The sequence below is a fragment of the Prionailurus viverrinus genome, chromosome B2 (genome assembly GCF_022837055.1).
Source record: "Prionailurus viverrinus isolate Anna chromosome B2, UM_Priviv_1.0, whole genome shotgun sequence".
NCBI classification, from domain to species: Eukaryota; Metazoa; Chordata; class Mammalia; order Carnivora; family Felidae; genus Prionailurus; species Prionailurus viverrinus.
The window spans coordinates 49974711-50001135 of NC_062565.1; the positions used below are offsets into that span (position 1 = coordinate 49974711).

The 26425-nt window shown below is 41.4% G+C and overlaps 1 protein-coding gene and 1 long non-coding RNA gene across 2 annotated transcripts in view; one reads left to right on the forward strand and one right to left on the reverse strand.

Annotated features, from left to right (window-relative positions):
• Positions 1–631: 631 nt before the first annotated feature.
• On the reverse strand, positions 632–19329 carry MCM3 (minichromosome maintenance complex component 3). Its single transcript, XM_047859679.1, has 17 exons — positions 19169–19329; positions 17940–18052; positions 17309–17517; positions 16735–16865; positions 14551–14789; positions 13723–13831; positions 12654–12807; positions 12183–12314; positions 11399–11607; positions 10368–10542; positions 9904–10030; positions 8963–9113; positions 6008–6148; positions 3782–3885; positions 3169–3254; positions 2686–2755; positions 632–1347 (listed from the first exon to the last, which is right to left on the reverse strand). Exons 1-17 carry the CDS (start codon positions 19244–19246, stop codon positions 1149–1151), a joined length of 2427 nt encoding a protein of 808 aa, XP_047715635.1. The 5' UTR covers positions 19247–19329; the 3' UTR covers positions 632–1148.
• LOC125166042 (uncharacterized) overlaps positions 19242–26425 on the forward strand; it is a 72842-nt gene continuing 65658 nt past the window's right edge. Inside the window, exon 1 of the long non-coding RNA XR_007152321.1 lies at positions 19242–20108. This is a non-coding gene — a long non-coding RNA (uncharacterized LOC125166042). The remainder of the gene's footprint in view (positions 20109–26425) is intronic.

The following is a 26425-nucleotide window of genomic DNA, read 5'->3' on the forward strand; positions in this document are numbered from 1 at the left end:
AACTCCCCATCTTCTGTCCCATAGTATCAGGGTAAGGTGCTCCCCTCATGAGCAAGGGAGAAGGAAGAACTTCACCAGTCACAGTGTGGAGAACCAACATGATCTCCTGTTCAGAGCAGCTTCCAATTCATGTGATGCAGGCCCCCCATAAAGTCACACTTCCCCTCCGCAAACTCCTGTGCAAAAAGACTAGCAAACCCTAAGAGCTGAACATCCAACTGCAAGTAGTTTCACAAAGATCCTGTAAGGAGATCTTCTTACCGGCAAGTACTCACAATATTTAAGTGTCTGATATACCAGGTATTACTTCTCCAGGAAGGGGTTTTGATTCAGGCTCAGAAAAGTCAGGAAAAGGGTCAATTCTCCTGGACTTTCACTCACCGGCCCCCCATGGCCATTTAGCGATGTCAAATTGGCAAAACATGATTTGTACAAGCTTAACTGGTAAATGCTGGTGTCACTGACGGAGAAAACTGACTAAAGACCTAACCCCCAAGGACAGCACAGCAGCCTGCTGCCACCGTGTGGTGACTTGGTGCAAATGTGGAAGCAGCAAAACCTGCAGGGCACAGCTTTCAAGGAAAACAAAATTAAATGTGTCTACCAAAGCACACAGTATTAAGGCCATGTGTATAATATAAAAATAGTTAGGTTTATTCAATGTCCTAGATATTTGGGTCAGAAGCATGTATTAGTCTTAACTGGTGCTACAGCAGAGAAAGCTTTCTTGGCCTTCATGACTTGCCTCAGAGCTTCACTCCACCAGCACAGAACCTCTCAAAGCCTGTTCTAGACCAATGTGCTCAGAGAGAAAAAGAGCTAACAAACACAGAAAGGATGAACAAAAACCAGCTGTGGTCCAGTACCCCCAGATTCTCAGAGGTTATATGTTATTTATAGCCAACAATGGCTTGGTTTGTTCTGGGTAGGAGATGGAGAGAATGAATCAATGGATGAATGAATGAATGCACATGCAACAGTCTTAGTCTTTGCCCACTTTCTTCTCTTTACCCTATGGCAGCTTTGTCACATATCCCTCAACTTCAATTCAATTAACACTGTTATCTGGGGAATGAAAGATTGGCGGGGAGAGGAAATATGGAAGAAACTTCCTTGGCAGAACCCCAAAGTTCAGAGATGAGGCCTCCTTAGATGAGGAAGATGATGCCCTCAGAAACCATGACCTGGTTGTCATCCTGCATCTTGCTCAGTGCAGCCTGGATCTCTGCTGAAGAGAAAGGCTCTTCTTTGTCCCGGTTGATGGATTCTGTGAGGCGATTCATGCCCACCGACTGTGCATGAGCTTCCCGGAACACATCTAAGAGGGCCACCTTGAATTCCTTCAACCTGCCCAAGTCAGGAAAAGATGGGTGAAGAAGTAAACAAGCCCAAATGCTCTTAAGTGTTAACACAGTACAGGTATCCCCCAATACTCCCTCTATTATAGAGCTGCTTGAGCATTTTTAAGTACATGTCCTCTGACCACGGGAGTCCATTTCTAGAAATTAACCTTACAACTACACTTCCATGAGTACACAGTGATAAATATAAGAATGTTTTACTGTCAACAGCAGTTTTACAGAACTGCTTTACTTAAGTGTTCATCATTATGTCCAAATGCAAATAAATTCATACATCCACACTATAGTCATTAAAAAAGAAAATCTAGGGGCGCCTGGGTGGCTCAGTCAGTCAAGTGTTCAACTCTTGGTTTTGGCTCAGGTCATGATCTCACAACAGGGTTTGTGGGTTCAAACCCCACGTTGGGCTCCGCACTTTCAGCTTGGGATTCTCTGTCTCTCCCTCTCTCTGCCCCTCCTCGCACATGCATACATGTGCTCTCTCTCAAAATAATAAATAAACTTAAGAAAAAAAAAAGAAAAAGAAAATCTATATAAGCTCCTGAGAATGTGTTTTAAAATACAGTTCAAGGGCACCTGGCTGGCTCAGTCGGAAGAGTGTGCAACTCTTGACATTGGGGTCACGGGTTTCAGTCCCACATGGGGTGTAGAGATTACTTACTTAAAATAAATAAATAAATAAATGTACGTATGTATATTTCAGTTGTCGTCGTTGGGAGATGAAACTGCAATTGATTTTAATGTTTTTTTCCTAAATACCTTTCAATGTTTTCATATTGTCTTCAGTCAATATATTGTTGTGTGCTTAAGTTATTAAAAGAAAAAAAGCAAACCATAATCATAGATTTTCTTTGGTGTCCAGTAAACATAAAAATAGATATATAAAACTGTTTCTGAACCTCTAGTGGTAACAATTCCTCATCCCAAAGCAAATAACGACAATTCAATAAAGAAAAATGTGTGTCTGTATCCTATTGAAAAGAACCCAAAGTTATAGTAAGACAAAAATTTTGTTCTTGCTTCAAGACTCTCCTCCTTCCTGACCTCCCAAGGACACTATATTTAAAATTCTCATAGAGCGCCGTTTATAAAGCAAATGATAAAATGTAAACAACAGGGGATTCTGGGCAAAGGGTATAAAGGAGTTCTTTACACTATTTCTGCAACTGTTTTAAAGTTTGAAATTATAATCAGAATATAAAATGTTCTAAAAATCATTGGGCCTACAATTTTGAGCTCTGCTGATAACCAGTTTGTTTCACACCCTCTCCCCAGAAAAGAAGTCCTTGCCTCAAGGACATGTGGCATTCACTTTCCTACTCACCTGGATTCACTCAATTCCACCTTCTGGGACTCCTTGGTCTCCTGTGAGTCTGCGGTCTTTGGAGTATGCACTTTAGAGGATAAATGGTTGCAGATAACAGGAAGACAACAGATGAAGCCATTTCCACAGACATTAGACAAGTAATCCCCACTCACCACACCTCTCACTAAGTCTGCCAAATACTCACTTCCTAAGGTTCTTAAGGGGCCAGCCAGGGTAAAGGGGTCAGACATCTCATACATTGTCTGGGATACTTAAGCCAGGCTTGGCAAAAAGCACAGCTCAAAGAAGCAAACTACTGAGCAAACTGGGCCCAGTTTCCAATGTTTTGACTGGATTTCCCTAAGTTCTCTTAGGACAAACCTCTTGGACACAAGGCCCTGAGCAGGAAACCAAATGGGAACCCACCAGATAATGCAGTACACAGAGCAACTAAAGTCAGCAAAGGAACCACCTCTTAATCAATAGGGGACACTCACTCACCTTGAGGCATTTCCTCCTCTGTGTCACTGAAGTCATAGGGGTCATAGGAGCCCCCATCCTTGGCATCAGAGTGACGAGTTTTCCTCCTAAAATACCCATAGCAATTAAGAGAAAGGCTTTGGGGAAATCCATCCTGTGCCTCCGACCACAGAAAAAGAACTAGAACTACCTACAATCAAAGTGAAACACTAGGCCCAGGCCTGTACAAACTGCTACTTTTTCTTAAGAGATCAAAAGCCTCTGAACTAGAACACAAACAGGCCCTGCTTCCCAATGCTCTTCTTCTCTCTCACATGCCCTTATAAATTCAACCACAGGCATGAGAGGAAAAAGTAATCGTGAGGAAAGGACTTTGAAAGACATGCTCAAAAACCCAAGTGAGTTAGTGTTCCTGGTACTTAGCTTTAGCAGGAAAGAGGTCAAAAGCACCATACCAAAGACAACAGAGGGGCCTGCTCACTCTCTGCCTAGGTTATCTCTGGCTTCCAACCCTGCAGATCTAGGCACCCTTTCCCTAAAACCTTGATGTCGACCAGCAGTACTTGGTCCACCTCCACCCCTCTCCCCAGCCCTAACTGCAGTCTTTATCTCATTTCTCTTTGCTCCGCCTTACCTCTTCCTCTTCTGCTCTTGGTCCTCCTGGCTTTTCTCCTCTTCATCATCTGTCTCTGATTCATCCTCATTTCGCTTCTTACGTTTCTTCTCCTTCTCTAAAACCTAAGACCAAGCCAAGCACAGGTGGGTGGGAAGGGTCACTGATTCTGGGAAACTGAATAAAAAACTCTGAATAAGAGTCCCTTCTACACTATCAGCAGAAAAAACTTCCATGTCTAATGACTAAGCGTCTTTTGCCCCTGAGTCCCAGGACCAGGGGCACAGGAATAGGCTGCTACCTATCTTTAAATGCTGAGAAGTATGTTCAATGCCTTTCACATAGGAGGTACTTAATGAGTGTTTACAGTACAAAGAAATAAATGAAAAAAAAAAAAAAAGGCTGGCCAATAATAGTTAAGTGGAAAACAATTCATTTCTTTATAGATCAGGTGTTTAAATTTAAGACAACTCCCACCCTAGCAAAAAGAGTAAACCAGGAAAAGCTTAGGGACCCACGATTAAAGCCCAGAGTGCTGTAATTCACTAAAGTGGAAAGGAGGTGTGCAACGAGGAAAAGGAAGTCAGGCAAGGCTTCAAGTCTTGGTGTCTAAAATGACATAAGCAAAATGTCACAAGCAGAAATTGAGAGACGGAATAAGAGGCAAGTTTGATAGCTCAACTTTTTTTTTTTTTTTTTTTTTATAAATTTTTTTTTTTTTTTTTTCAACGTTTATTTATTTTTGGGACAGAGAGAGACAGAGCATGAACGGGCGAGGGGCAGAGAGAGAGGGAGACACAGAATCGGAAACAGGCTCCAGGCTCTGAGCCATCAGCCCAGAGCCCGACGCGGGGCTCGAACTCACGGACTGCGAGATCGTGACCTGGCTGAAGTCGGACGCTTAACCGACTGCGCCACCCAGGCGCCCCTCAACTTTTTTTTTTTTTAAGAGCTATGAGGAGGCTCCATGTCTCTCCGTATCTATTTACTGTATGCCAACCATCTAGAAGTGCCTGGCCCCTAGAAGGCGCTCAGTCAGTTTTATATTTCAATTGAAATTTATTTGAATTCCCAGTATTACACTGTCAACTTTTTGAGTGCCAGCACTGTACTGAGTCTGGATATCTTTTGCAGCACCAACCAGTGACTTATATGTAATAGTGTAACTACTACATTTCTTTTTCTTTAACTTTTTCTGAACAGAAAACTTAGGCCATGGAGTTTTCTAGTACATGCCGGCAGTGTGCTGGCTCTTTGGGCATAACCTGTATGACACACTGTATTATCCCACTGGGCTGATATCCTTGTGGGGTGGGACACCCATTGAAGCCTGTCATCCGAAAGGTCACTGAAAGCCTGTGGTGTTCCTACATGAAGGTAAGAAACCATCCTGAAGTTTGGGAGAAAGCCTTCCAGGAAATTACTCAAGAGAGAAGGATTATGGTTTCCTTTCAGGAGCCAAATCTGCACTGAATGTCCGAATATGTATTGAATGTATGTAACTTATGCTATAAACATGTAAGATACTCCTTTTTTTAAGTTTGCTTATTTGTTTATTTAATGTAATTTATTGTCAAATTGGCTAACATACAGTGTATACAGTGTGCTCTTGGTTTTGGGGGTAGATTCCTGTGATTCATGCTTACATACAATACCCAGTACTCATCCCAAGTGCCCTCCTCAATGCCCATCACCCATTTTCCCCTCTCCCCTGCGCACCACCTCCTCCCTCCCCCATCAACTCTCAGCTTCTTCTCTGTATTTAAGAGTCTCTTCTGGTTTGCCTCCCTCCTTCTCTGTTTGTAACTATTTTCCCCCTTCTCTTCCCCCAAGGTCTTCTGTTAAGTTTCTCAAGTTCCACCTAAGAGCACGATGGTTCAACTTCTGATGCGAGTTTTTGAGATACCAATGGGATACTTCAAGAGACTGGCAAGGGAAAAGGTATAGAGGGAAGAGGAAGATCATCAAAGTCAATCCTTTGGAAACATCTACATTTTTACGAGATCAAGGAAGTATAGGTAGGCAGAGAAGCAATCTCTTGATGGTGCAGCACATCAATTAAATCATCATCTCTGGGGCCTCTAGAGGCTCTGGCATCAGTATTTTAAAGCTTTCCAGTTGGTTCTCACATTCAGTTAAATGTTGCTTTCCATTGGTGACCTAAATGCAGGTGTCAGCCACGGAGAGCTGGGCAGCCTAAGTACCAACATTTACCCAGAAGAAGTTCTCAAGCATCTGAACCCTCACCTTCTTGAAGTAAGCATACTGGACCAACTCTACAGCTTCCTCTGCATCCTGCAGGTCCACAGTCTTGCTCATGCGGGCCTTGGCATGGGCTGTGGCCAAGCGAATCAGAGTTTCCAGGGTCCGGGCTGTAACTGGTGATGTCTGGGGAAGAAAACAAGGGAGGATTATTTGTCTAGAATTCCTTAGGCATGCCTGTCATTCCCACTGCACAGAAAAGGATGAATATACTACCAGGATGACTCTAGGAAGTACAAGCAAGGATTCAGAGCTCTGTATTCTACATAAACACCTTATAAAATTCAGAAAGATAAAAATAACCAAGGAGATATGAGTGTTGAAGGAGAAAAGAGTAGGTGAACAGGGAAGAAAAAAATGAGACATCTTATAGACGGAAAGAGAAAAGGCTAAAGAGACTACAATAATGAAAGAAGAATGATAATCCTTCACTTCCAGCCTGCGATGCTCTAAGAGCTTTGCTTTTTGTATCAACTGCATCATTTAATATTCTCAATAACTTCTCCAAGTTTTATAGATGAGGAAAATGGAACTCAGGGCTTTAGGTAACTTGTGCAAGGTCACACTAAGGCAGGGGAGGAAATTTTTTTTTTTAATGTTTATTTATTTTTGAGACAGACAGAATACAAGCAGGGGAGGGGCAGAGAGAAAGGGAGACACAGAATCCGAAGCAGACTCCAGGCTCCAAGGCGTCAACATAGAGCCTGATGTGGGGCTCAAACTCACAAACCATGAGATCAGGAGATCTGAGCCAAAGTTGGATACTTAACCAACTGAGCCTCCCAGGCACCCCTGAGGACAAATTTTTAAAGTAGGGTAAATTCAAGTCCAGAGGAGGAGCATTCTGGCACACTCCCATCAAGTGGTTCTCATGGGCGTGGGTGCACACCAAACTGGCGTGCTTCTTTTTTAAATACTATTGGCTAAATGGTATCTCTGGACTAATGAGTCAGAATATCTGTGTTTAGGACTGGTCGTGTATACTTTTTCAGTTTCAGGGGATTCTGATGTGCCAGTTGAGCATCCCTGACATTACCTAGACTTCTCATTTTTTTTTTAATGTTTATTTTTTTATTTTTGAGAGAAAGGGACACAGTACAAGCAGGGAAGGGGCAGAGAAAGAGGGAGACACAGAATCCAAAGCAGGATCCAGGCTCCAAGGTGTCAGCACGGAGCTCGATGCGGGGCTCGTACCCACAAGCCGTGAGATTGTGACCTGAGCCAAAGTCGGATGCTTAACCAACCGAGCCACCCAGGCACTCCTGGCCTTCTCATTTTTTGGATAAAAAAAACCCAAAAAACAAAAAACTCACAACCTGAGAGTGAATGGATTTGTGAAAGGCCAAAAAATGGCTGAAGACTTGGGATCAGAACATAGAGCTAGTTCTCTGTGTCGCATGCCCACATTTCCCACTGTATGATCCTTCAGTGATGGAGCTGGTCACGTCTACTTCTAAGCATCCCAAATTATCATTTATACCCCATCCCACGTTCAAAAACAAATATATTCACTTTTAAATAAATTCACCAAATCTTTTAATGGTTTAGAAGCCGTTAAACCAGAGTTTGGAGGTTACACATTCCGTTAAAAGCTCTAATTCTTGAATAACCTAAAAAGTGAGTGAAATCCTAGCCTGCATTAGCAGAACTACAGAATCCAAATCGAGAGATTTACCAGACCTACTAAGACCACAACTAAAATAGCGTATTACACCCAGTGAGAGGGCTTCTGACACACTGGAACACGTTCACATGATGAGAGAAACAATTAAAAAGAAAAGGGGGTGCTTAATCTGAAGACAAGTCATACACAATCACTAGAAAACAAAATTAAGACCCACAGGTCTACGTCATGGAGAAGCAGGTTCAAGCCCAATAAATAGAAGAATATTCTAAGAATGATGTACCAGGCATGCAGCCACTGGAGGTGTCAAGGAAGTCTTAGCAGAAATTCCAGACAATGGAATGCCTGTTTATGTGTGAGGCTGGAATAGGTGATTTGGAATCGTGTCTAAACCCAAGAGTCTATACCACATAATAATGGTCTTGGACTTGGGTCTTTCTGCTTTGAAATCCTTACAATGCCCCATGAAATTCAGATAAATTCACCGGTAGATTTCTAGAAATAGCTTTGGATAATCACCATGGTTGTCCAATTAATCATCTGCCGAAGTCCAGCTCAAATATCACAGCCTCTTCCCTCACACTCATTCCTTTCTACAAAGTCTAAAGGAAAAACTAATAGCTTCTTCATCTATACTCCAATCATCTTTCACATTCATTCCCTTTTAGGTACCACACTGTGGCATATACCTATAAATATGCACATATGATCTTTCCATCTACCTTCCTGCCTCCCCATCCCAGATCTGAGCTCTTTGAGGATAGCTCTTCCTATCTTAACCCTATATGTAAGAACAAACACCAGTTCAGTTCCCAAAAAGTTGCTCCTTATGTTTGAATGAATCGTAGCTTCTGGAGGCCAATGTCATCTGAACCAATGAGATACAGGCATCTCTGGCATTCTCACTTCATTTTCCCTTGTAAAAGGAAATGATAAGAATTGTATAACAGGAAGCCCTTCAGACCAGAAAGAAAAAGATAAGGAGTCACTAAGTTAAAATGTTTTCAGGGGCGCCTGGGTGGCGCAGTCGGTTAAGCGTCCGACTTCAGCCAGGTCACGATCTCGCGGTCTGTGAGTTCGAGCCCTACGTCAGGCTCTGGGCTGATGGCTCAGAGCCTGGAGCCTGTTTCCGATTCTGTGTCTCCCTCTCTCTCTCTGCCCCTCCCTCGTTCATGCTCTGTCTCTCTCTGTCCCAAAAATAAATAAACGTTGAAAAAAAAAATTTTTTTTAATGTTTTCAGACCTCCCAGATAACTGGGACTCCCCAGCCTTCTACTTAAGGAATTCCCAGCTCCATCTTCCCTGTGGACACTCACCCTGGCGGTGTCTGAGCTCATGCTGTCTTGACTGCGCAGGCGTGAATACTCTTCTGCAATGTAGGCAGCTGACTCCTGAGTTAGGATGGGCTTGATGATTTTGGCCACATGGATGTACTTCCTCATGAAAGCTGCACTCACCATCTTCTCCCTGGACACACACACAGTGAATTCTAGGTCTTTGCCACACCTTGGCAACTGGCTGGGATAGGGACTTGGCCTCTCCTCAGAGAAGCCAAGGACAAGTAGTAGAGATGCAATCTAGAATATGTTATCATAAATCCCATTTATATAGAATGTGTACAAGACCCTTTCATATATCTTTCCTGAATTGTGTGGCTACTACTTACTTAGATATTATTTGTAAGGTAAATAGTACAGGTGAAGTTTAGGTATTATTTGTCCTAGGTAAAAACTATGGCTCAGAGTAGCTTAAATGGACTCAAATTCAGTTTTCTGACTCCAAATTCCATGTTCTTAAATGAACAGGCTTGAAAACTATACATATCCTACCGTACCACGGCCCAAAGCAGAGGTATAAGATCTTGCATTTCATGTGTTGAGCACTTGATCCCTAGTCTCCTTTATCCAAATCCACCTGCACAGCACCCAGTGCTTGCTATCTACTGCCCCTTCAACATAAATTTGTCACAAATAGCTACATGATTTGTGTAGTACTTCATATATGAGGATGACATGAAACACCCACCATTCATTGGGCATGTGGTCAAAGTCTTCCATTTTAAGAAAACATCAGAACTAAGCCTAATCACCACAAACATAAAGCAACTAGCCAGAAAAATGGGTATATGCGTGGGATCCAGAAAACAGGTCCACAGCATTATAATCCAAGCATGATCCTGCCTGGGCAGCACATAAAAACGTGTTAATATGACATAAATCTCAGGTTCCCTCAAGGGAGAAACATGAAGACCGCTCACTTTTTCTTCTTGGTCCCATGCAGAAGGTTGTCATGTTTCTCATAAATCTGGGTGTCCTGCTGGTCCTCCTGGTTAAGATTGGGATCATCTGTGGCCAGGATATCCACGGCACTACCCAAAGGCATAGCTGGAAAACCCAAGTTGGGGGAGAAGAGAGTAAGAAATTGCTTCTTCTGAAGATAGAGAAGACTAACAAAGAAAAGATAGACAGAGACATGTGGAGCCCACAAATAAGAAAGGTGGGACCACCTGGTTCACAGATGCTCAAGTGTTCCCAGACAAAACTGACAAAAGACACACCTCAGGGTAACTTCCAGTGAGCAAGAAGGGAGTGGCCAGGCAGACAAGGGTTCAACATCAACTCAGAAACAGAAACACCTCCCACCATCTGGCCCAGGCCTGAGATAACAGCATCAGTTTAGGTTCCCTTCCATTAGTCCATCTTACTCTTCTCATGACCTCACCATCGCCATCCTGTTCCCCGGGTGCCCTGTAACGGTGCATCCTAAGGACATGGTCTGAGATCTCTCGATCCTGCTCAGGATCCATCTGATCCAGCATGATGAAGAGTAAGTCAAATCGGGACAGCAGTGAGTCCTGCAGCCCAATGTTCTCCATAGGGGTCTTGTACTGATCGTACTACAGAAAATAAGGAAAAAGGAAAGTGGAGGCGATATCAATGGGAAGAAAGCACAAGGAGGCTAATTAAAGTTATTAATGATTCTGTTACTAGGTATTTATCATACAGATAGATTTCCAAACGTGTAACAAAATACACAGAAAGGGATATTCATTGCAATTTTATTTCATAATAGTAAGCGGAAAAAGGGAAAACTCCAAATGCCCATCAAAAGGACACTAGTTAAACAAATTACTATAAATCCATACAATGAAGTATAATAAGATAGCTACTAAAAAGAAAGAAAGAAAAAATAAAGGCCAAATTCAGCAAACGCCAAGATGGATAAATATAAAAGATTACACATTAGCACATCATCATCATAGTAAAAAACAAAGATAAACAGACTAATTTGTCAACAAGGAGATCATGTAGCTGTTGGTACATGCTTAAGTTGTTTCCCTAAACCCTCAAGAGCTGTTAGTGATTATCTCCTGGGAAAGGGATAGGAGAGAAAAGGCTTTTAATGTCCACATCGTACTCTCTGTTCTGTTTATATATCCTATCATCTGCATGTAGTACTTTGGTTGTAATGCCAATTCAAGCTACTGGGCTGTGAGACTGCAGGTCACTTTTGTTTTCTTGTTTGTATTTCTAAAGTTATTGTTAAAAGTAACTTTCCAGGGTATTCTGATGTGTATGAAAAGGTGAAGAACCACTGCCCTATATCAAAGACAGGAGCAAAGCGATGGATGAGCTTCCTTTAGTCTCTGGCCTATTATTTCCCTGGGGCATTGAGAATAAACTTCATGACCCAGTTACTCAGCAAAACCAAACCAAGGTGAGGACAACAGTAAAGTGCCTAATTCCACTCACCCTGCCATAGACGGGGTTGGCAGCTGCCAAAACACTACAGCGGGCATTCAGCCGAGCATGGATGCCAGCTTTGGCGATGGTGACTCGACCCTGCTCCATCACTTCGTGGATGGCCGTGCGGTCCATGTCGGACATCTTGTCAAATTCATCGATACAAACCACACCTCGATCAGCAAGGACCATGGCTCCCGCTTCCAGACGGCGTTCCCCTGGGAAATGAGGAGGTAAAGATATGTGCTACTATCCAGGTTGGAGGGGATGAGGGGAGAGACTTCAATCTCCTTCCTAAGCACTCACTGTCACTCATGAGAACACAGTGAAGAGCTGTTAAGTTCCTAGAGTCTTAGAGAAAAACCGTGGTGGGTCAACCTTTTAAAGTCCAATCTGTATGATCCCTCAGCAGCCAGCCTCCAACAAACTTTACTCATGGATTCTCTCTTTATCTTCATCCTCATGTGATTCCCCAACTAGAGCTCTGCTCTTTTCACTAGTCTTCAAATCCCTTCCTCTAATTTGTAAAATAGCACAATCTTCATTTTTATCTCCCTTCCAATTTGCAAAGCCTTCTCCTTCAAAAACTGAAGACATTCTTGTCAATAGAGGGTCACCCAAAGACGTAAATAACTCAGCCACTGTTACCAGAGGCTACTAAGTCCTCTACGATCGGGCTCAAACTAACCTTTCAAGTGTATCTTCCCAACATAGGCCAGTGCCGAGAGCAAACTCAAAGAATCTATGCTTGATCTCACTGCTGGACCTTTGCCAAAGACCTTTATACCCTTACCAGTTTCCTGGTCTGTGGTGACAGCGGCGGTCAGACCCACTCCAGAGGAACCCCGGCCAGTGGTGGGGATAGCCCGGGGTGCAGTACACAGCACATAGCGTAGAAGCTGAGACTTGGCAACCGATGGGTCTCCTGTAATTTGGGGGATGGGGGGAGGAGGGTAGTGGTGACTTGCTGGGAAACTCCTCCCACTGCCCAGCAAGTTCTGCCAAGAGCATAACAGAAATTTATAGTAATTGGTTGTTAATAGTATCCTTTTCACTTTCCCTTCACCATTCATGGAAGAATATATTTTAGATATTATACATCAGGAACCCCAAAAATGAGAATAATATTAAGAAAAGACTTCTGCCCTTTGATAGAACCAAAATACACTACGTAGAAAATACATAATCTTACAGACTATAGATTCCCACAACCACACTCCACAAGAGAAGACCGAGAATCTAAAGCAAATCCCCAATGCCATACCGATTAGGAGAATATTGATGTCCCCACGGATGTGGCTGCCATTTTCTAGGTCTCGTTCCACCCCTCCCAAGAGCAAGCAGAGAATGGCTTTCTTAACATAGTCATGCCCATGGATGCTAGGGGCCAATGACCTGGCCAGCTGGTCAAAGATATCCTATAGGAGGAATAACAAAAGGTATGAAAAGCCTGGTGAGATTCAGTGGGGTTTTGCTGAGCTCCGCTTTATGCTTTAATCTATAAAAATACTTGAAGAAACCTGCAAATATAGACACTGTTTCTAACTGTAAAAGATTTTAAGACAAATCATACTGATCAGACCATTATCAGAACAGATACAGAGAAAGCCTGGATTCCAAAACTTGCTTAGGGGTTTAATATTTAAGAAAAAAAGTATTTCTAGGTTCCCAACATGTTAGGTTTAATAAGAATGTGTATTGTGCTTCCAGTGACCTTTATCACACAGGCATACACAGATGACCCTTGAGCAATGCAGAGGTTAGCGGTGCCAACCCCCTTACGCAGTCAAAAATCACGCATAACTTTTGATTCCAAAACCTTTACTAATACCCTATTCTTGGGGTAAAGCCTTACCAAGAACATAAAATGAGTCAATGAATACATTTTTGTATATGATATGTATTCTATGCTCTATTTAGCTAGAGAAAGGAAAAGGCCATTAAGAAAATCATAAGGAAAAGCAATACATTTACAGTACTTGTATTTATCAGAAAACACCCACAAGTAAGTAAACCCACATAGTTCAAACTCGTGTTGTTCAAGGGTCAACTATATTTTCTCCAATTCTAATGTACTCATTGGTACATTGATATTCTTTAATTCCAGTATTTGTATTAGGTTCACTCAGCAGCCCAGCAGGTAACACAACAGAAATATTAAACAGCAAAAACACCCATTTACCTGCTGACTGGGTCAAAACTAAAAACTAACACCACATACTTCAAAGGAAAACCTTCCTCCTGATCCAGTACAAAGATGAAAGGTGGCCTATGGCCAAACACAACCCTAACAAATCCATCCCCACCCTCAGATCCCTAAAGGATGCTCAGACCTTGGAACGAGTTTTACTGAACTTCTTGATCTTGGCTATATCCTCAGCAGAGAATGAAGGCTGAACATCCTTGCTCATTTGCTTCACGTTACAGGCAATCAGGATAGTCCTGGGACAAAGAGAGTAAGAGGGAGCCTGCTGTTTTCAATTCTTAACATCAGAGTCAACAGCATGTTGAAAAAAAATAAAGGAAAAAAGAGAAAAAGACAAGTTGTTCTGAATTCAACAATCGAGTCTCTCTCAGTCTGTGACACAAATACGCCAATGATTCTTCATCTCAGGAATTTATTCTTTGCTGCCCCACAGAGCTTCAGACAGAAATGTGGATGAGAAGGAGGTGGGAATATGTGAGAAACTCTCCCAAGTAAGCCACGAGGCTGGAACCATGTTCTCAATAACTCCCACTTTTAGCATAAGATAGTATTATCAATTTTATTTGATGGAGAGGAGGCATCCCATCTCCTAAGCAGGTAGTCTGCTCTACCTGTCTGACGTGACGCTCCAGAATATGGCAAACTGGTTCAAGAATACTACAAGAAATTGGGGCGCCTGGGGGGCGCAGTCGGTTAAGCGTCCGACTTCAGCCAGGTCACGATCTCGCGGTCTGTGAGTTCGAGCCCCGCGTCGGGCTCTGGGCTGATGGCTCAGAGCCTGGAGCCTGTTTCCGACTCTGTGTCTCCCACTCTCTCTGCCCCTCCCCCGTTCATGCTCTGTCTCTCTCTGTCCCAAAAATAAATAAACGTTGAAAAAAAAAAAATTTAAAAAAAAAAGAATACTACAAGAAATGTAAGCTGCCAGCAGTCAAATATCTCACAACTGCCCCTTTACCTGAAGGTCCCTGAAGTATAGCCTCCCTTCTTTCCAGGAAGGCAACGGTAGGTCCCTACCACCTGGACTCGATCACCAGGCTTCACTTTATCTACCAAGTCATCATCCAGAATGACATCCACAGAACGGGGGAGTTGGCCAGCAGGGGCCTTCTCTGGCATCTCCTGGATGGTGATGGTCTGGTGGTCCTTGTAGACAGAAAGGCCATATTCTGTCTCAAGGGGATTGTTTTCCTCATCCTGAAAAAGACACACAGAAAAGCATTATCTCGTCCTGGTCTTAAAAATGCGATACTCATTTTTTATAGGAAACACATACAATTTGAAAATGACCTGAGGTTTTAGTATTTAGGAACAAAACAAGCCAAATGTCTTCTCTAGCTTCTTCTATTCCCATCTGTTCTAGTAACAAATCATTTAATGGGAGGGACAACTACAGTCTGAAGGAATCATGGCTATATTAACATCTAAATTAAGATTCTTATTTCCCCTTTACTATGATGCAATATTTCCACTCCTAGGTCATACCTGACAGAAACATTTGCCCAAAGCCACATACTACAATGTTCACAGCAGTATTATTCTTAATAGCCCCAAATTAGAAAATATCCAAATGTTAAATAAATGTGGCATATCCACACAAATGAACACTATACAACAATGAAAATGTATAAAACACACCTATTTACAACATGGATGAATCTCATAAATATCTATTGAACAAAGGCAGCCCAACATGGGAGTATTCAGATAAAATATAAAAACAGGCAAGCTAAGTATCAGGATAGGGTTAAGCCTTGGGGAATGTGGGCCTTCAAAAACTTCTGAATGTTAGGAAGGCTCAATTTCCTGGTCTGGATGCTGATTCTACAGGTATATTCAGTTGGTGAAATTTCACTGAGCTGCAAACTCCTATAAGCTTTCCTGTATGTATATTAAACTTCAGTGAAAACATTTTAAACTTTGATTTCTTGCCATTTGAGTTTTCTAAACACACAACGGCTGTTACTTACTAAGTGCTTACTATGTACAAGGCATTGTGCTACCATCTCATGAGATTATCTCATATAAGCATCACAACAATTCCGTTTAGCAGGTATTTTTCACATTTAACAAATAAGGAAACTGAGGCTGAAGAGTTCCCCAAAGTCACACAGGAAATTGCAGGGCCCAGACTTGAGGCAAGTATAACTCCAAAGCCATGTTCTTAAGTACCACACTAGATGACCTCCAGGAGTCCAAAGTATTTCAGGTCTTGAGCAAAGAAGCCTGGCCCCAGTAATCAACAGAAGAATACTCCCTCAGTAGTTACTGAAGACATTCTAGAAGGAGGGCTCTTAATGAAGAAGAGAGCAGGGTGACTTAGAAAACCCAACTGGCCTGAAAATAAAAAGACATGTATTCTAGTCTAGGGTCATCACTAACTGAGACCATATGCAAGTCACTTAACCTCTCCAAACCTCAGCATTTCACCTAGAGGCTGACTAAAGGATTCTAAAGTATGCTTCAGTTACAATTCTAAGATATTCATTCTTGTTTTATGTTAAGATTCCTGCACTAGCTGAGTTGAAAACAAGAACTGGGTCTCATTCATATCTGTGTCTGCCACAGAACTTAACAATTCTTTGGATGCAGTGGTTCTCACTTATTATTTGATGGCAGGGAAAGGTATTCCTTGATAGAATGAATTCAGACATCAAGTAACCAATATTAATCATCTTCTGTCTCAATAAATAAGAGGGTCTCACAACATCCTCAATTCAGATCAATCTGACCACTAAGAATATAGCCATTTCCAATGCCATTCTTCTCCCAAACCCAAAGTAAAATATTTGCAAAGATTTCATAGCAGCAATATAGCGTAAGTATTCTCCCATATTACTTTAAGTAGATTATAAACTTGTATATAACTTTGCTAAAAGATCAATGTAGACTGATGGCTTTTTTCCACACTTTCATAATTTGCCAGATTTTCTAAAGTGAGTATTCATTTAAAAAAAAAAAAAAAGAATTGAAGGCTTTCCATATTAAACTCTGGCTAGCAACCAATCTTTCCTTTAAATTAATGCTTACTTTTCAGCTTATTTACTTCTAGAAGACTTCAAACATTACACAATTATTTGCATGAAAACAGACATCTTTGATTCCAACCTCCAAAGAAGGCCAATTAATTCATTCCCCTCACCTTGGTAGGATATACAGAGCTGGACGGAAAAGCCACCAGGCTGGTGAGATCAGAATAGCGTCGCTCTATAGTCTTCTTGGTAGCAGGGCAGTAGTGGACACTGCGGACGACTTTGGGACGAACTAGAGAGCCTAGGAATAGAAACATGCATAGAAAGTCATGCAACTAGACAGTGACAGAGGTGAAATCTGACCCAGGCAAGCCTGTCATGACTCCAAATACTGTATTCTTCTGACTAGTTGAAGCTACTTCATTAATACTTACCATTTACTCATCTTTATATTTACATGTAAAACATCAACATATCTGTATAAAATCTAAAGTATAACCGAGCCTGTCCAAGAAGTCACAGGAGTTAAGAATTAGAATGAAGAGATTGCCAAGATTCCCCTACTCTCAGCAGAATTCATTATTCTGGACCCCCTAATGGTGCACACTCACAGCTCCTTCCAGTTTCATCCTGTAAGTTCAATGCTATATGCTACCCAGCTCCTCTCAGCCTCTTCTGGTTTCCCAGCCCCCCCTAAGTCTATCCCACCTCCATTCCCTTAGTCCCCTATTTGAAGCCACTCACACTTAGTGACAATGCCCTCCACACAGACTACACAGCTGAGGAAGCAGGAAGTGAGAGTCCGGGGAGACACATGCTTAGAGCCAAAGCTGCCCTCCAATCCTATGTAGAACTCTTCATACTGCTTGGCATAGGTAGCATCAATGGAGGCCACAAAATCCTTTAAAGCCCGCTGGAAGGCAACCAGCTCCTCAAAGGCATTGCTCAGGAGGCTGCAGATGGTTAAGAGAAAGAATTATTAAGCAGAGAGAGAAAAATTTAAAAACTGACCCTCAAAAACAAAAGTGGACATTCCTTGATGATCAAAACAACAAGTGGAAAATCTAGCTCCTCCTTTCTCCTGCCATCTTACAAGACTCAGTAAATTGTATCAGAACTGACGGCAAACTTTAGTTCAACTTCTCAACCATGCAGAAATGATACTCAGTTAAACATGGAAGGGGGAGTTCTCCAGAGGAAAATGCCTACCACCCACTTTGGGAAGAAGGAAAAAAACATAGGTGGTAAGGCAATGAGGGTCAAAAACATCTCATCCAGATCCTCTCCTCGGAAGCCTGTTCCAATACGGAGAAAAGAAAAGGGAGCCATTCTCACTCGGAGCCAGGATATCCTCTTGGAAACCCTTGCCACTTACCGGTTAGCCCTCTTCTCATTTTTCCTGCGCAGATCATTCACATTGACAATCAACCGGTATTGGTTGTCACTGATCAGCTCCCGAACTTTGCTCTGATAAATTCCCTGGTCTTCCTACAAAACAGCCACCACATATCACAACAGCCATAAATTCAAATATAAGATGGTATTTAAACAGAAGCAGTTCTCACGGCAAGATAAAGGTCATTCTCTGCAGCACACCTGACCCCCAATTTCTCCACATTTTCACTCACTACCTGAAATTCCAAATACACCCTACAAGGCCATTGCAGGAGTTATAATGATTTCCTCAACGCCCATGCTATTATTTCTACTGACAACTACAACTTTTCTGTATGCAGTCATTTCTCAACTTTTAATGGGGAATTAAAACAAGCTCATAATAATAAGTCTACAAGGACGAGTAAAAATCTCGTCAAAACAAGATTAGCATATCAAAATGACTTTTCATTTAAGAATTATGTAAGGAATTAAGAGATTTTATTTCTCGATCAGCTGTATGTAGAATAGGAAAGAGTTCTCTCATATCCAGACCTAAAGGAATAGGGAGCCTTCGCTATTTGTTTACAGATACAGTATTATCAACCTTTCAAAATGCTTTACCAGTATTCTAAGGCTTCCAATCATGGATGGCATACAAAACCCCCTTTACCAGCATACCAAATACTTTTCCTCTGCATCTCCTGTGGCATAGAAAAAGAATGAGGCCAAATTAGGAAGAAATCTTTTCTGCCACGTAGGAAGTCAGTGATTAGAATCTGCGCAACTACAACGTAGCGGGTCATTACCGTTCTAACGCACTCTTTCCCCCACACTCCCTCCAAATTCGGAAAGCAGGGAGTGATTTCCAAAAGGTCAAAGGGAGCTTTGCTATTTTGTGTGCACTTGAAAGAAACCCGTCGCCTTTCGCGAGACCCCGCTATCATTTGCACTTAGGAGAAGTTACAGGATAACTCTGTCAAGGATGCACCTACAGGCTACAAGCTAACGACGGATTCCACCGGGAGAAACGTTACTAGATCGGGCATGGAAAGGTCCTGAGGGGGCCGGTCCGGGCGCAACAGTCCGGAGGCCCAGCAGTCCTCTCGGGAGCTCCGGGAGCCCAGCCACCGCTCGGCGTGGAGCGGCATCTGCCATAGCCAACCTCGGCCCGTCAGCGTCCCCAGGGGCTCCAAGCAACAGAGACTCGCGACCCCGTGCCTTTCTCACCTCGTCATCCAAGAAGTCCAGGTAATCTCTCTGCGCTTCTCGCAGTTCCACGTCGTCCAGTACCACGGTCCCCGCCATGCTCCCAGCCTAGGAACTGCTACCTCCAAGCCCGCGCGAAGGGTCCCCAGCTGACCCCGCCCCGGCGCGAAAACTTCCGAACTTTTCCCGCCACCAAAGGCTACGTTGAGAAGGGGCGGGGCTTTTCTGGGGATATTCACATTCTGATTGGCTGATTCCTCTTACGCCAAAATAGTGAGTGTCCAATCGAGAACTTTTTCTTCTTCGGCTTTACGAAGCTGCGCCTTGCCGTGGCGGGAAATGTGACCTCCGGGGCCGTCTGTTTCTTCCTTCACTGACAAGAAAACTGACCAATGGGGCCGAGAGGAGGCTCGCGAAGTCTGGTCATTGGGCAGCCGGGCAAGACCGGGAAGCACTGCGTTCTGGGAGTCGTAGTCTTCCCCCTTTTACCGGATGTTTTGCAGCGTTTTTTCAAGCCGAGGTTCCTTGACCTGCCGCTGAGTGAGAAAATCGCCTGGCGGTTGGACTGGAAGTAGCCGAAATGTCAGAGAATGGGAGTTTATACTCACGATAAAAACATAAAAGCAAATCGTTTTTTAAATGTATTAAACCAAGTGTACTGGATATGTTTCCCAAGCAACTGCCCTCAGGTGGAATTCCGAAAAAACAAACTGGATTTTGAGAATCTGTGGGGTGGAAATAGAACAATAGCATCTTTGGGAAAGGTTCTTTAGTTCAGCGACCCATTTGCTCTCTGACTACCGTTGCCTGAAATACCCGTAAACATATCAGGCCGCGGAGGAGGGCGAAGTGAAAGAAACATTTTCAGTATCGTATCGCGCCCCCCCCACCTAGAGATGGCCTCGCGTGTTATTCTACAAAGGTCTGGACATAATTACTACACCATCTTACTCGCAAATGGGTAAGTTAAAGCTTTCTCGCCTTCGAAGGAGATCACAAGATCTTTTAAAATAACTTCGTTTATTGAAAGATAATTAACCCGAAGAAGAAACAGGGGGAAAAAAAGTGTTTCAAACCACTCTTTTAAGTATCAGTCGTAATTAAGATACAGTAAATCTGACATTACAAATAACTAAAAGATCAATTGCACGTCCAAGGTTTTTTGTTTTGTTTTTAATCTTTAATAAGTGTACGACTCAATAAATTGTTATTATGTATGTACTCAAATGTCTTCAGGACTTACTGTGCCCTGCTAAGTATTCTAAGTGTAGTCTGCCTAAACAAAATATATATGCCATCTATATGTATGTGAAATATGTATTTTTAGTTATTACACAATTTATAGTATCTTTGTGTTTGGTGTCATCCTAGTGGGCAGGTACATTGATCCTTAGTCAAGGAAAATGGGTGCTCATCTGACTGCTTGCTTTTGTTTATATTAACAGGCAATTTTTTTAAAAAAAAATAGAAATTCTAGATGAGGATCCTGTTTGCAATTATATAGTAAGAGATAATTCCATATTAATTTAAAAGTGCCTTTATCACCTGATTATAACTATCATTTTATGAATATATTGAAAGCAGTACTGATGATATTCTCAGCTCTGTAAACAAATTGAAATTAATACTACGAGAATCAGGAAGCTTAGTTCAAGCAAGCAAATTAAGCAAATAATTTCATTTGTAAAGGAAAAATCCAAAGAAGTGAGAGTATGAAACCAAATCTTTGACTCTAACACACTTTTCTGTGGGCTTCAGTTTCCTCATATAAAAGATGAGGAAATTAGAAAACTTCTAATAATTTATCCCATTCTAACATTCTGTGAGCCTATGGCAAATTTGGAAACTGTGTAAAGACAATTCCATTTAAAATTAATCATACTGTGTTTCTTGATAAAGACTTTATTTGCTTTAATGTCATAATCTTCAGTCATGAAGGACTTTTGGATATTTAATTGGTGTTTCTCCCATTCATTAGGGTGTAGATCTTTGAGCAAAGAAAGTGTTTCATTTATTATTCCCTACTCCTCCAAACTATTCAGAAAGAAAAATCAATCAGGTTGCTGCTAAAAAAAAAAAAAAAAAAAAAAAAAAAAAAAAAAGTTAGGGGCATTTGTACACATCTTATATAGAGTCTACTTGAGCTTAGCCAATGTACTTCTTCAGAATGAAGCACATGTAACCTGATGAAGTAGTGGATCAATAGTTTCCATTTTTGCTCACATTCTTGCTTTCCCTCTGTATCCATTCTCTCCACCCTATGCCTTGATGGACCTAAGCCAGTCTCCAAGGCTAAAGAAACACTAGGGGGCTCCCTGGAGAGCAGAAGTATGTAGGAAGATGGTAGAAAACAAAACTTGCAAAGAATATGCAGTACTTCCATTTTCCATGTCCTTAGAGACCAAAAAGTACCCAAAGGCACCATAAGAAATATGATTTATTCTCACTAAATGATACACATCTTTGTTCAAACCAATGAACAATATTATGTGTTGCAAGACTTCAAACAATACCCTGTGATTAAAGACTAGCTTTAGGCATCCAGGAAAATGCCATCGGCCATTATAGACGTTTATCATTCTCTCAAAGGCCACAAAAGATTGGAAGTAAAAAATTCTATACCTCTAGGTGCCAGAGCAGCCTAAGGAATAACCTACAGGTCCAGGCTTGCCCTGGCCAAGCAGATCTCTTCCTTTATGTTATACAGACTAGTCAGAATCTTCTCCAGATGGCATAGTGTAGGGTCTTGAGCACCAAGATCAGCAGCCTCATTTCTCTTTCCGGCTGCTCTAGTTATTAGTTGTGTGACCGTGGGCAACTTACTTAGTTACTCTACCTCAGTTTCCTCATCTTGAAAAATTAGAAGTAGTATCTCATTTAAAGAATGACTTGAGTATGCAGTGAGGTAATAACAGATAAATACTGAGAAAAGTGCCTGGCATGTAATAAGCACTAAATAAATGTTAACCACTGGTGGTGGTGGTGGTGAGATGGTGGTGGAGGTATTAGTGGTTGAAGGAGAGTCAAGAGATGTTGGAAGAAAAGGGTAGGAAGCACTCTGGTGAATTCTGGAGCAATTCAAACAATCATATTCAAGCCTCCTCCCCACTCCCACCAAAAGCTTAGAATAGAACCAATCAATGCATTTCTTTCAGTGAGAGTTTGTTGGCTGCAAATCCAATAGGCTAAAGGAGTGATACATTCAGAAAGTATTGTCTGGCCCTAATTCTGCCTGTGTTGAGAACCATCAGAGGCATTTGCTCCATGCTTAAGGAACACTATGGAAGAAGACCAAATGGTCTCTGGAGTTAGCCAGCATGTCTTAAACCAACGGGAGAGTGTCATAGCATCTGCTCCCATTCTTTGCTTCCTGGAATCCTGCAGGTTAGATATGCTATAAAGAGCAGGAAAATGCAGGAGCCAAAGGGCATCAGTGATCCTGATTTGCCCATTAGATTTGACAACATAGTTGGCCTACTGACAATTTGTGATTAATTGTCGTTTGCCAAAGTTAATTTCAGCAATTGGGTTACTTAGTCCTGGAAAGGTCATCTCCATTCCTTTTTTTTAAACCAAGATTTTATTGACAAATAAAAGGTCATTCCCATTCTTAATCTCACAAATTTCCCCAAAGCTCTGTTTGAAGAGTTTTGCTTCAGTGCTTAAAGATTTGCAGGAGAAAATTACCAAAAACTTACTGAGTAAATAACTCATTTACATATGAGATTCTCTAATAATAAACACTCTGGAAATCTGTCTTGATTTGTGTACACTTAAAAAAATACAGACTCTATGCTTTTAATTGTGCCAATATAATAAAATGATGAAGAGATTTAGTGTATCAGTCAGCCAAATATTAGTTGAACATTTGTATACCAAATTCTGTCCTTGACCAGAGACTTTAGCTCAGTACTGCCCAATGGAAATACAACGCATGACACATATATAACGTAAAGTTTTCTAGTACCTACGTTGTAAAAAGTAAAAACAGTTTTTACTTTTGAGAGGTGAAATTAATTTGACAATACATTTTATTTAACCCCATTTATTTAAAATATCACTTCAATATGTAGTCAATATAAAAGAAGTATTAATAAAATATTTTACTTAAAAATTTTTTTTTCCTTTTTGAGAGCAAGAGAGAGTGCACGAGCATGCACGTGCAATTGGGGAAGTGGGGAGGGGCTGCAGGAATGGGAGGGAGATCTTAAGCAGGCTCCAAGCTCAGCACAGAGCCAAGGCTGAGGTGGGGCTTGATCCCAGGACTTTGAGATCATGACCTGAGCTGAAATCAAGAGTCAGATACTTAACCCATCGAGTCACCCAGGCACCCCTTCCTTTTTTCTATACTGAGTCTTAAAAATCCATTGTGATTTTTATACTTACCCACATCCCAATTCAGACTTGCCACAATTTGGAAGCTCAGTTACCACATGTGGGTAGTATCTACCATATTAGCACAACTTTAGAATACAAAAATCTATCTCTTGAAATAGGTTATGATTTAACTTGAAAAAATAGCAACCATTTATTGAACATGTACAATGTGTCAGACACTATGCTAAGTATTTTACCATATAATCTCATTTAATCTTTAAAATACTTTGTGATGTGGTTATTTTAAGTTTATTTCTTTGTTTTGAGACAGAGACAGTGTGAATGGGGGAGGGGTAGAGAGAGAGGAAGACAAAGAATCCCAAGCAGGCTTCGTGCTGCCAGCGAAGAGCCCAATGCGGGCTCGAACTCATGAAACCATGAGATCATGACCTGAGCCAAAACCAGCCACCCAGGCACTCCATGATATGGTTATTTTTAATTCTCATTTTACAGATGAGGAGACTACAGCTTTAAAGATCCCAGGGGGTGCCTGGGTGGCTCAATTGGTTAAGCCTCCTATTTCAGCTCAGGTCACAATTTTGCAGTCCGTGGGCTCAAGCCCCGTGTCGGGCTCATGCTGACAACTCAGAGCCTGGAGCCTGCTCTCTCTTTCTCTCTCTCTCTCAAAAATGAATAAACATTAAAAAAATATATATCCCAGAATCCCATACCAGTAAAGGTCAAAAGCTGGATATGAACCAAGGTCTGTATCACTATACTGAATACTCCTTTAAGAACAAATGAGTATGTTAAGATCCAAATGCAGAATCTTACCCAACAGACTTACTAGAATTTACTTAAATATTGATCAAATGGATATTTTATATTTTAAAATACTTTACTTGGGGTAAGTAAACCATACGTCATAATTTTGAAGTTTCAAAATATTTTATTAAAAAAAATTTTTTTAATGTTTGTTTATTTTTGAGGATCAGAGAGAGACAGAGTGTAAGCAGGGAAGGGGCAGAGAGAGAGGAAGACACAGAATCTGAGGCAGGCTCCAGGCTCTGAGCTGTTAGCACAGAGCCCAACGTGGGGCTCAAACTCACTAGCTGTGAGATTATGACCTGAGCTGAAGTTGGATGCTTAACCGACTGAGCCATCCATGCGCCCCTCAAAAGTATTTTAAATGCTTGTCTTTATTCAGCCGACAGAGCTTTGAGGTGAGGACATTTATTCATACTACAAATAATGATGCCAGGTTTTTTTTTTTTATTATATGCAAGGTATTTAGGAGGATACAAAGATGAGTAAGATGAGAAGTTTACAATCTAGTATGAAAAATAAGGCACAAACATAAATTACCCTGAGAAAAGGCAACATGTGTTCTAGGCATGGTACAAAGTGCCATATGAGTTAAAAAATGGCAGATATAAATTTGCATGGGAGTCTAGGCAAAAACCTCTTTGACCCCGGCCACAGCAGCTTCTTACTCAACATGTCTCTGGAGGCAAGGGAAACCAAAAACCTCATCAAGAGCCTCTGTACAGCAAAGGAAATAATCAGAAAAACTAAAAGGCAACTTACAGAATGGGAGAAGATATTTGCAAATGACATATAAGATGAAAGGTTAGTATCCAAAATCTATAAAGAACTTTTCAAACTCAACACCCAAAAAAACTAATCCAGTGAAGAAACGGGCAAAAGACATGAATAGACACTTCTCCAAAGAAGACATCCAGATGGCCAACCAACACATGAAAAAATGCTCAACATCACTCATCATCAGGGAAATACAAATCAAAACCACAGTGAGATGCCACTTCACACTGTCAGAATAGCTAAAATTAACAACTCAGCAACATTGGATGTTGGCAAGGATGCAGAGAAAGAGAATCTCTTTTGCACTGCTGGTGGGAATGCAAACTGATGCAGCCACTCTGGAAAACAGTGTGGAGGTTCCTCAAAAATTTTAAAATAGGACTGCCTTATGGCCCAGCAATTCCACTACTAGGTATTTATCCAAGGGATATAGGTGTGTTGTTTTGAAGGTACATATGCACCACAATGTTTCTGGCAGCACTATCAACAATAGCCAAAGTATGAAAAGAACCCAAATGTGTCCATCAACAGATGAATGGATAAAGAAGATGAATGGATAAACAGATGAATGGATGGATATATATATATATATATATATATATATATATACACACACACATATATATATACACACACACACATATATATACATATATATACATATACATACATACATACACACACAATGGAATACTACTCGGCAATGAAAAAGATTGAAATCTTGCCATTTGCAACAATATGGATGGAACTAGAGGGTATTATGCTAAGTGAAATTAGAGAAAGACAAATATCATATGACTTCACTCATGTGGAATTTAAAATACAAAACAGGAACATAAGGGAAGGGAAGAAAAAATAATATAAAAACAGGGAGGGGGACAAAACATAAGAGACTCTTAAATACAGAGAACAAATTGAGGGTTGCTGGAGGGGTTGTGGGTGGGGGGATGGGCTAAATGGGTAAGGGGCATTAAGGAAGACACTTGTTGGGATGAGCACTGGGTGTTATACATAGGGATTCTACTCCTGAAATCACTATTGCACTATATGCTAACTAAGTTGGATGTAAATTTAAAAAATAAATTAATTTTTTAAAAAATAAATTGAAAAATGGGGCGCCTGGGTGGCGCAGTCGGTTAAGCGTCCGACTTCAGCCAGGTCACGATCTCGCGGTCCGTGAGTTCGAGCCCCGCGTCGGGCTCTGGGCTGATGGCTCAGAGCCTGGAGCCTGTTTCCAATTCTGTGTCTCCCTCTCTCTCTGCTCCTCCCCCATTCATGCTCTGTCTCTCTCTGTCCCAAAAATAAATAAACGTTAAAAAAAAAATTTTTTTTTTAAATAAATTGAAAAAAATTTGCACA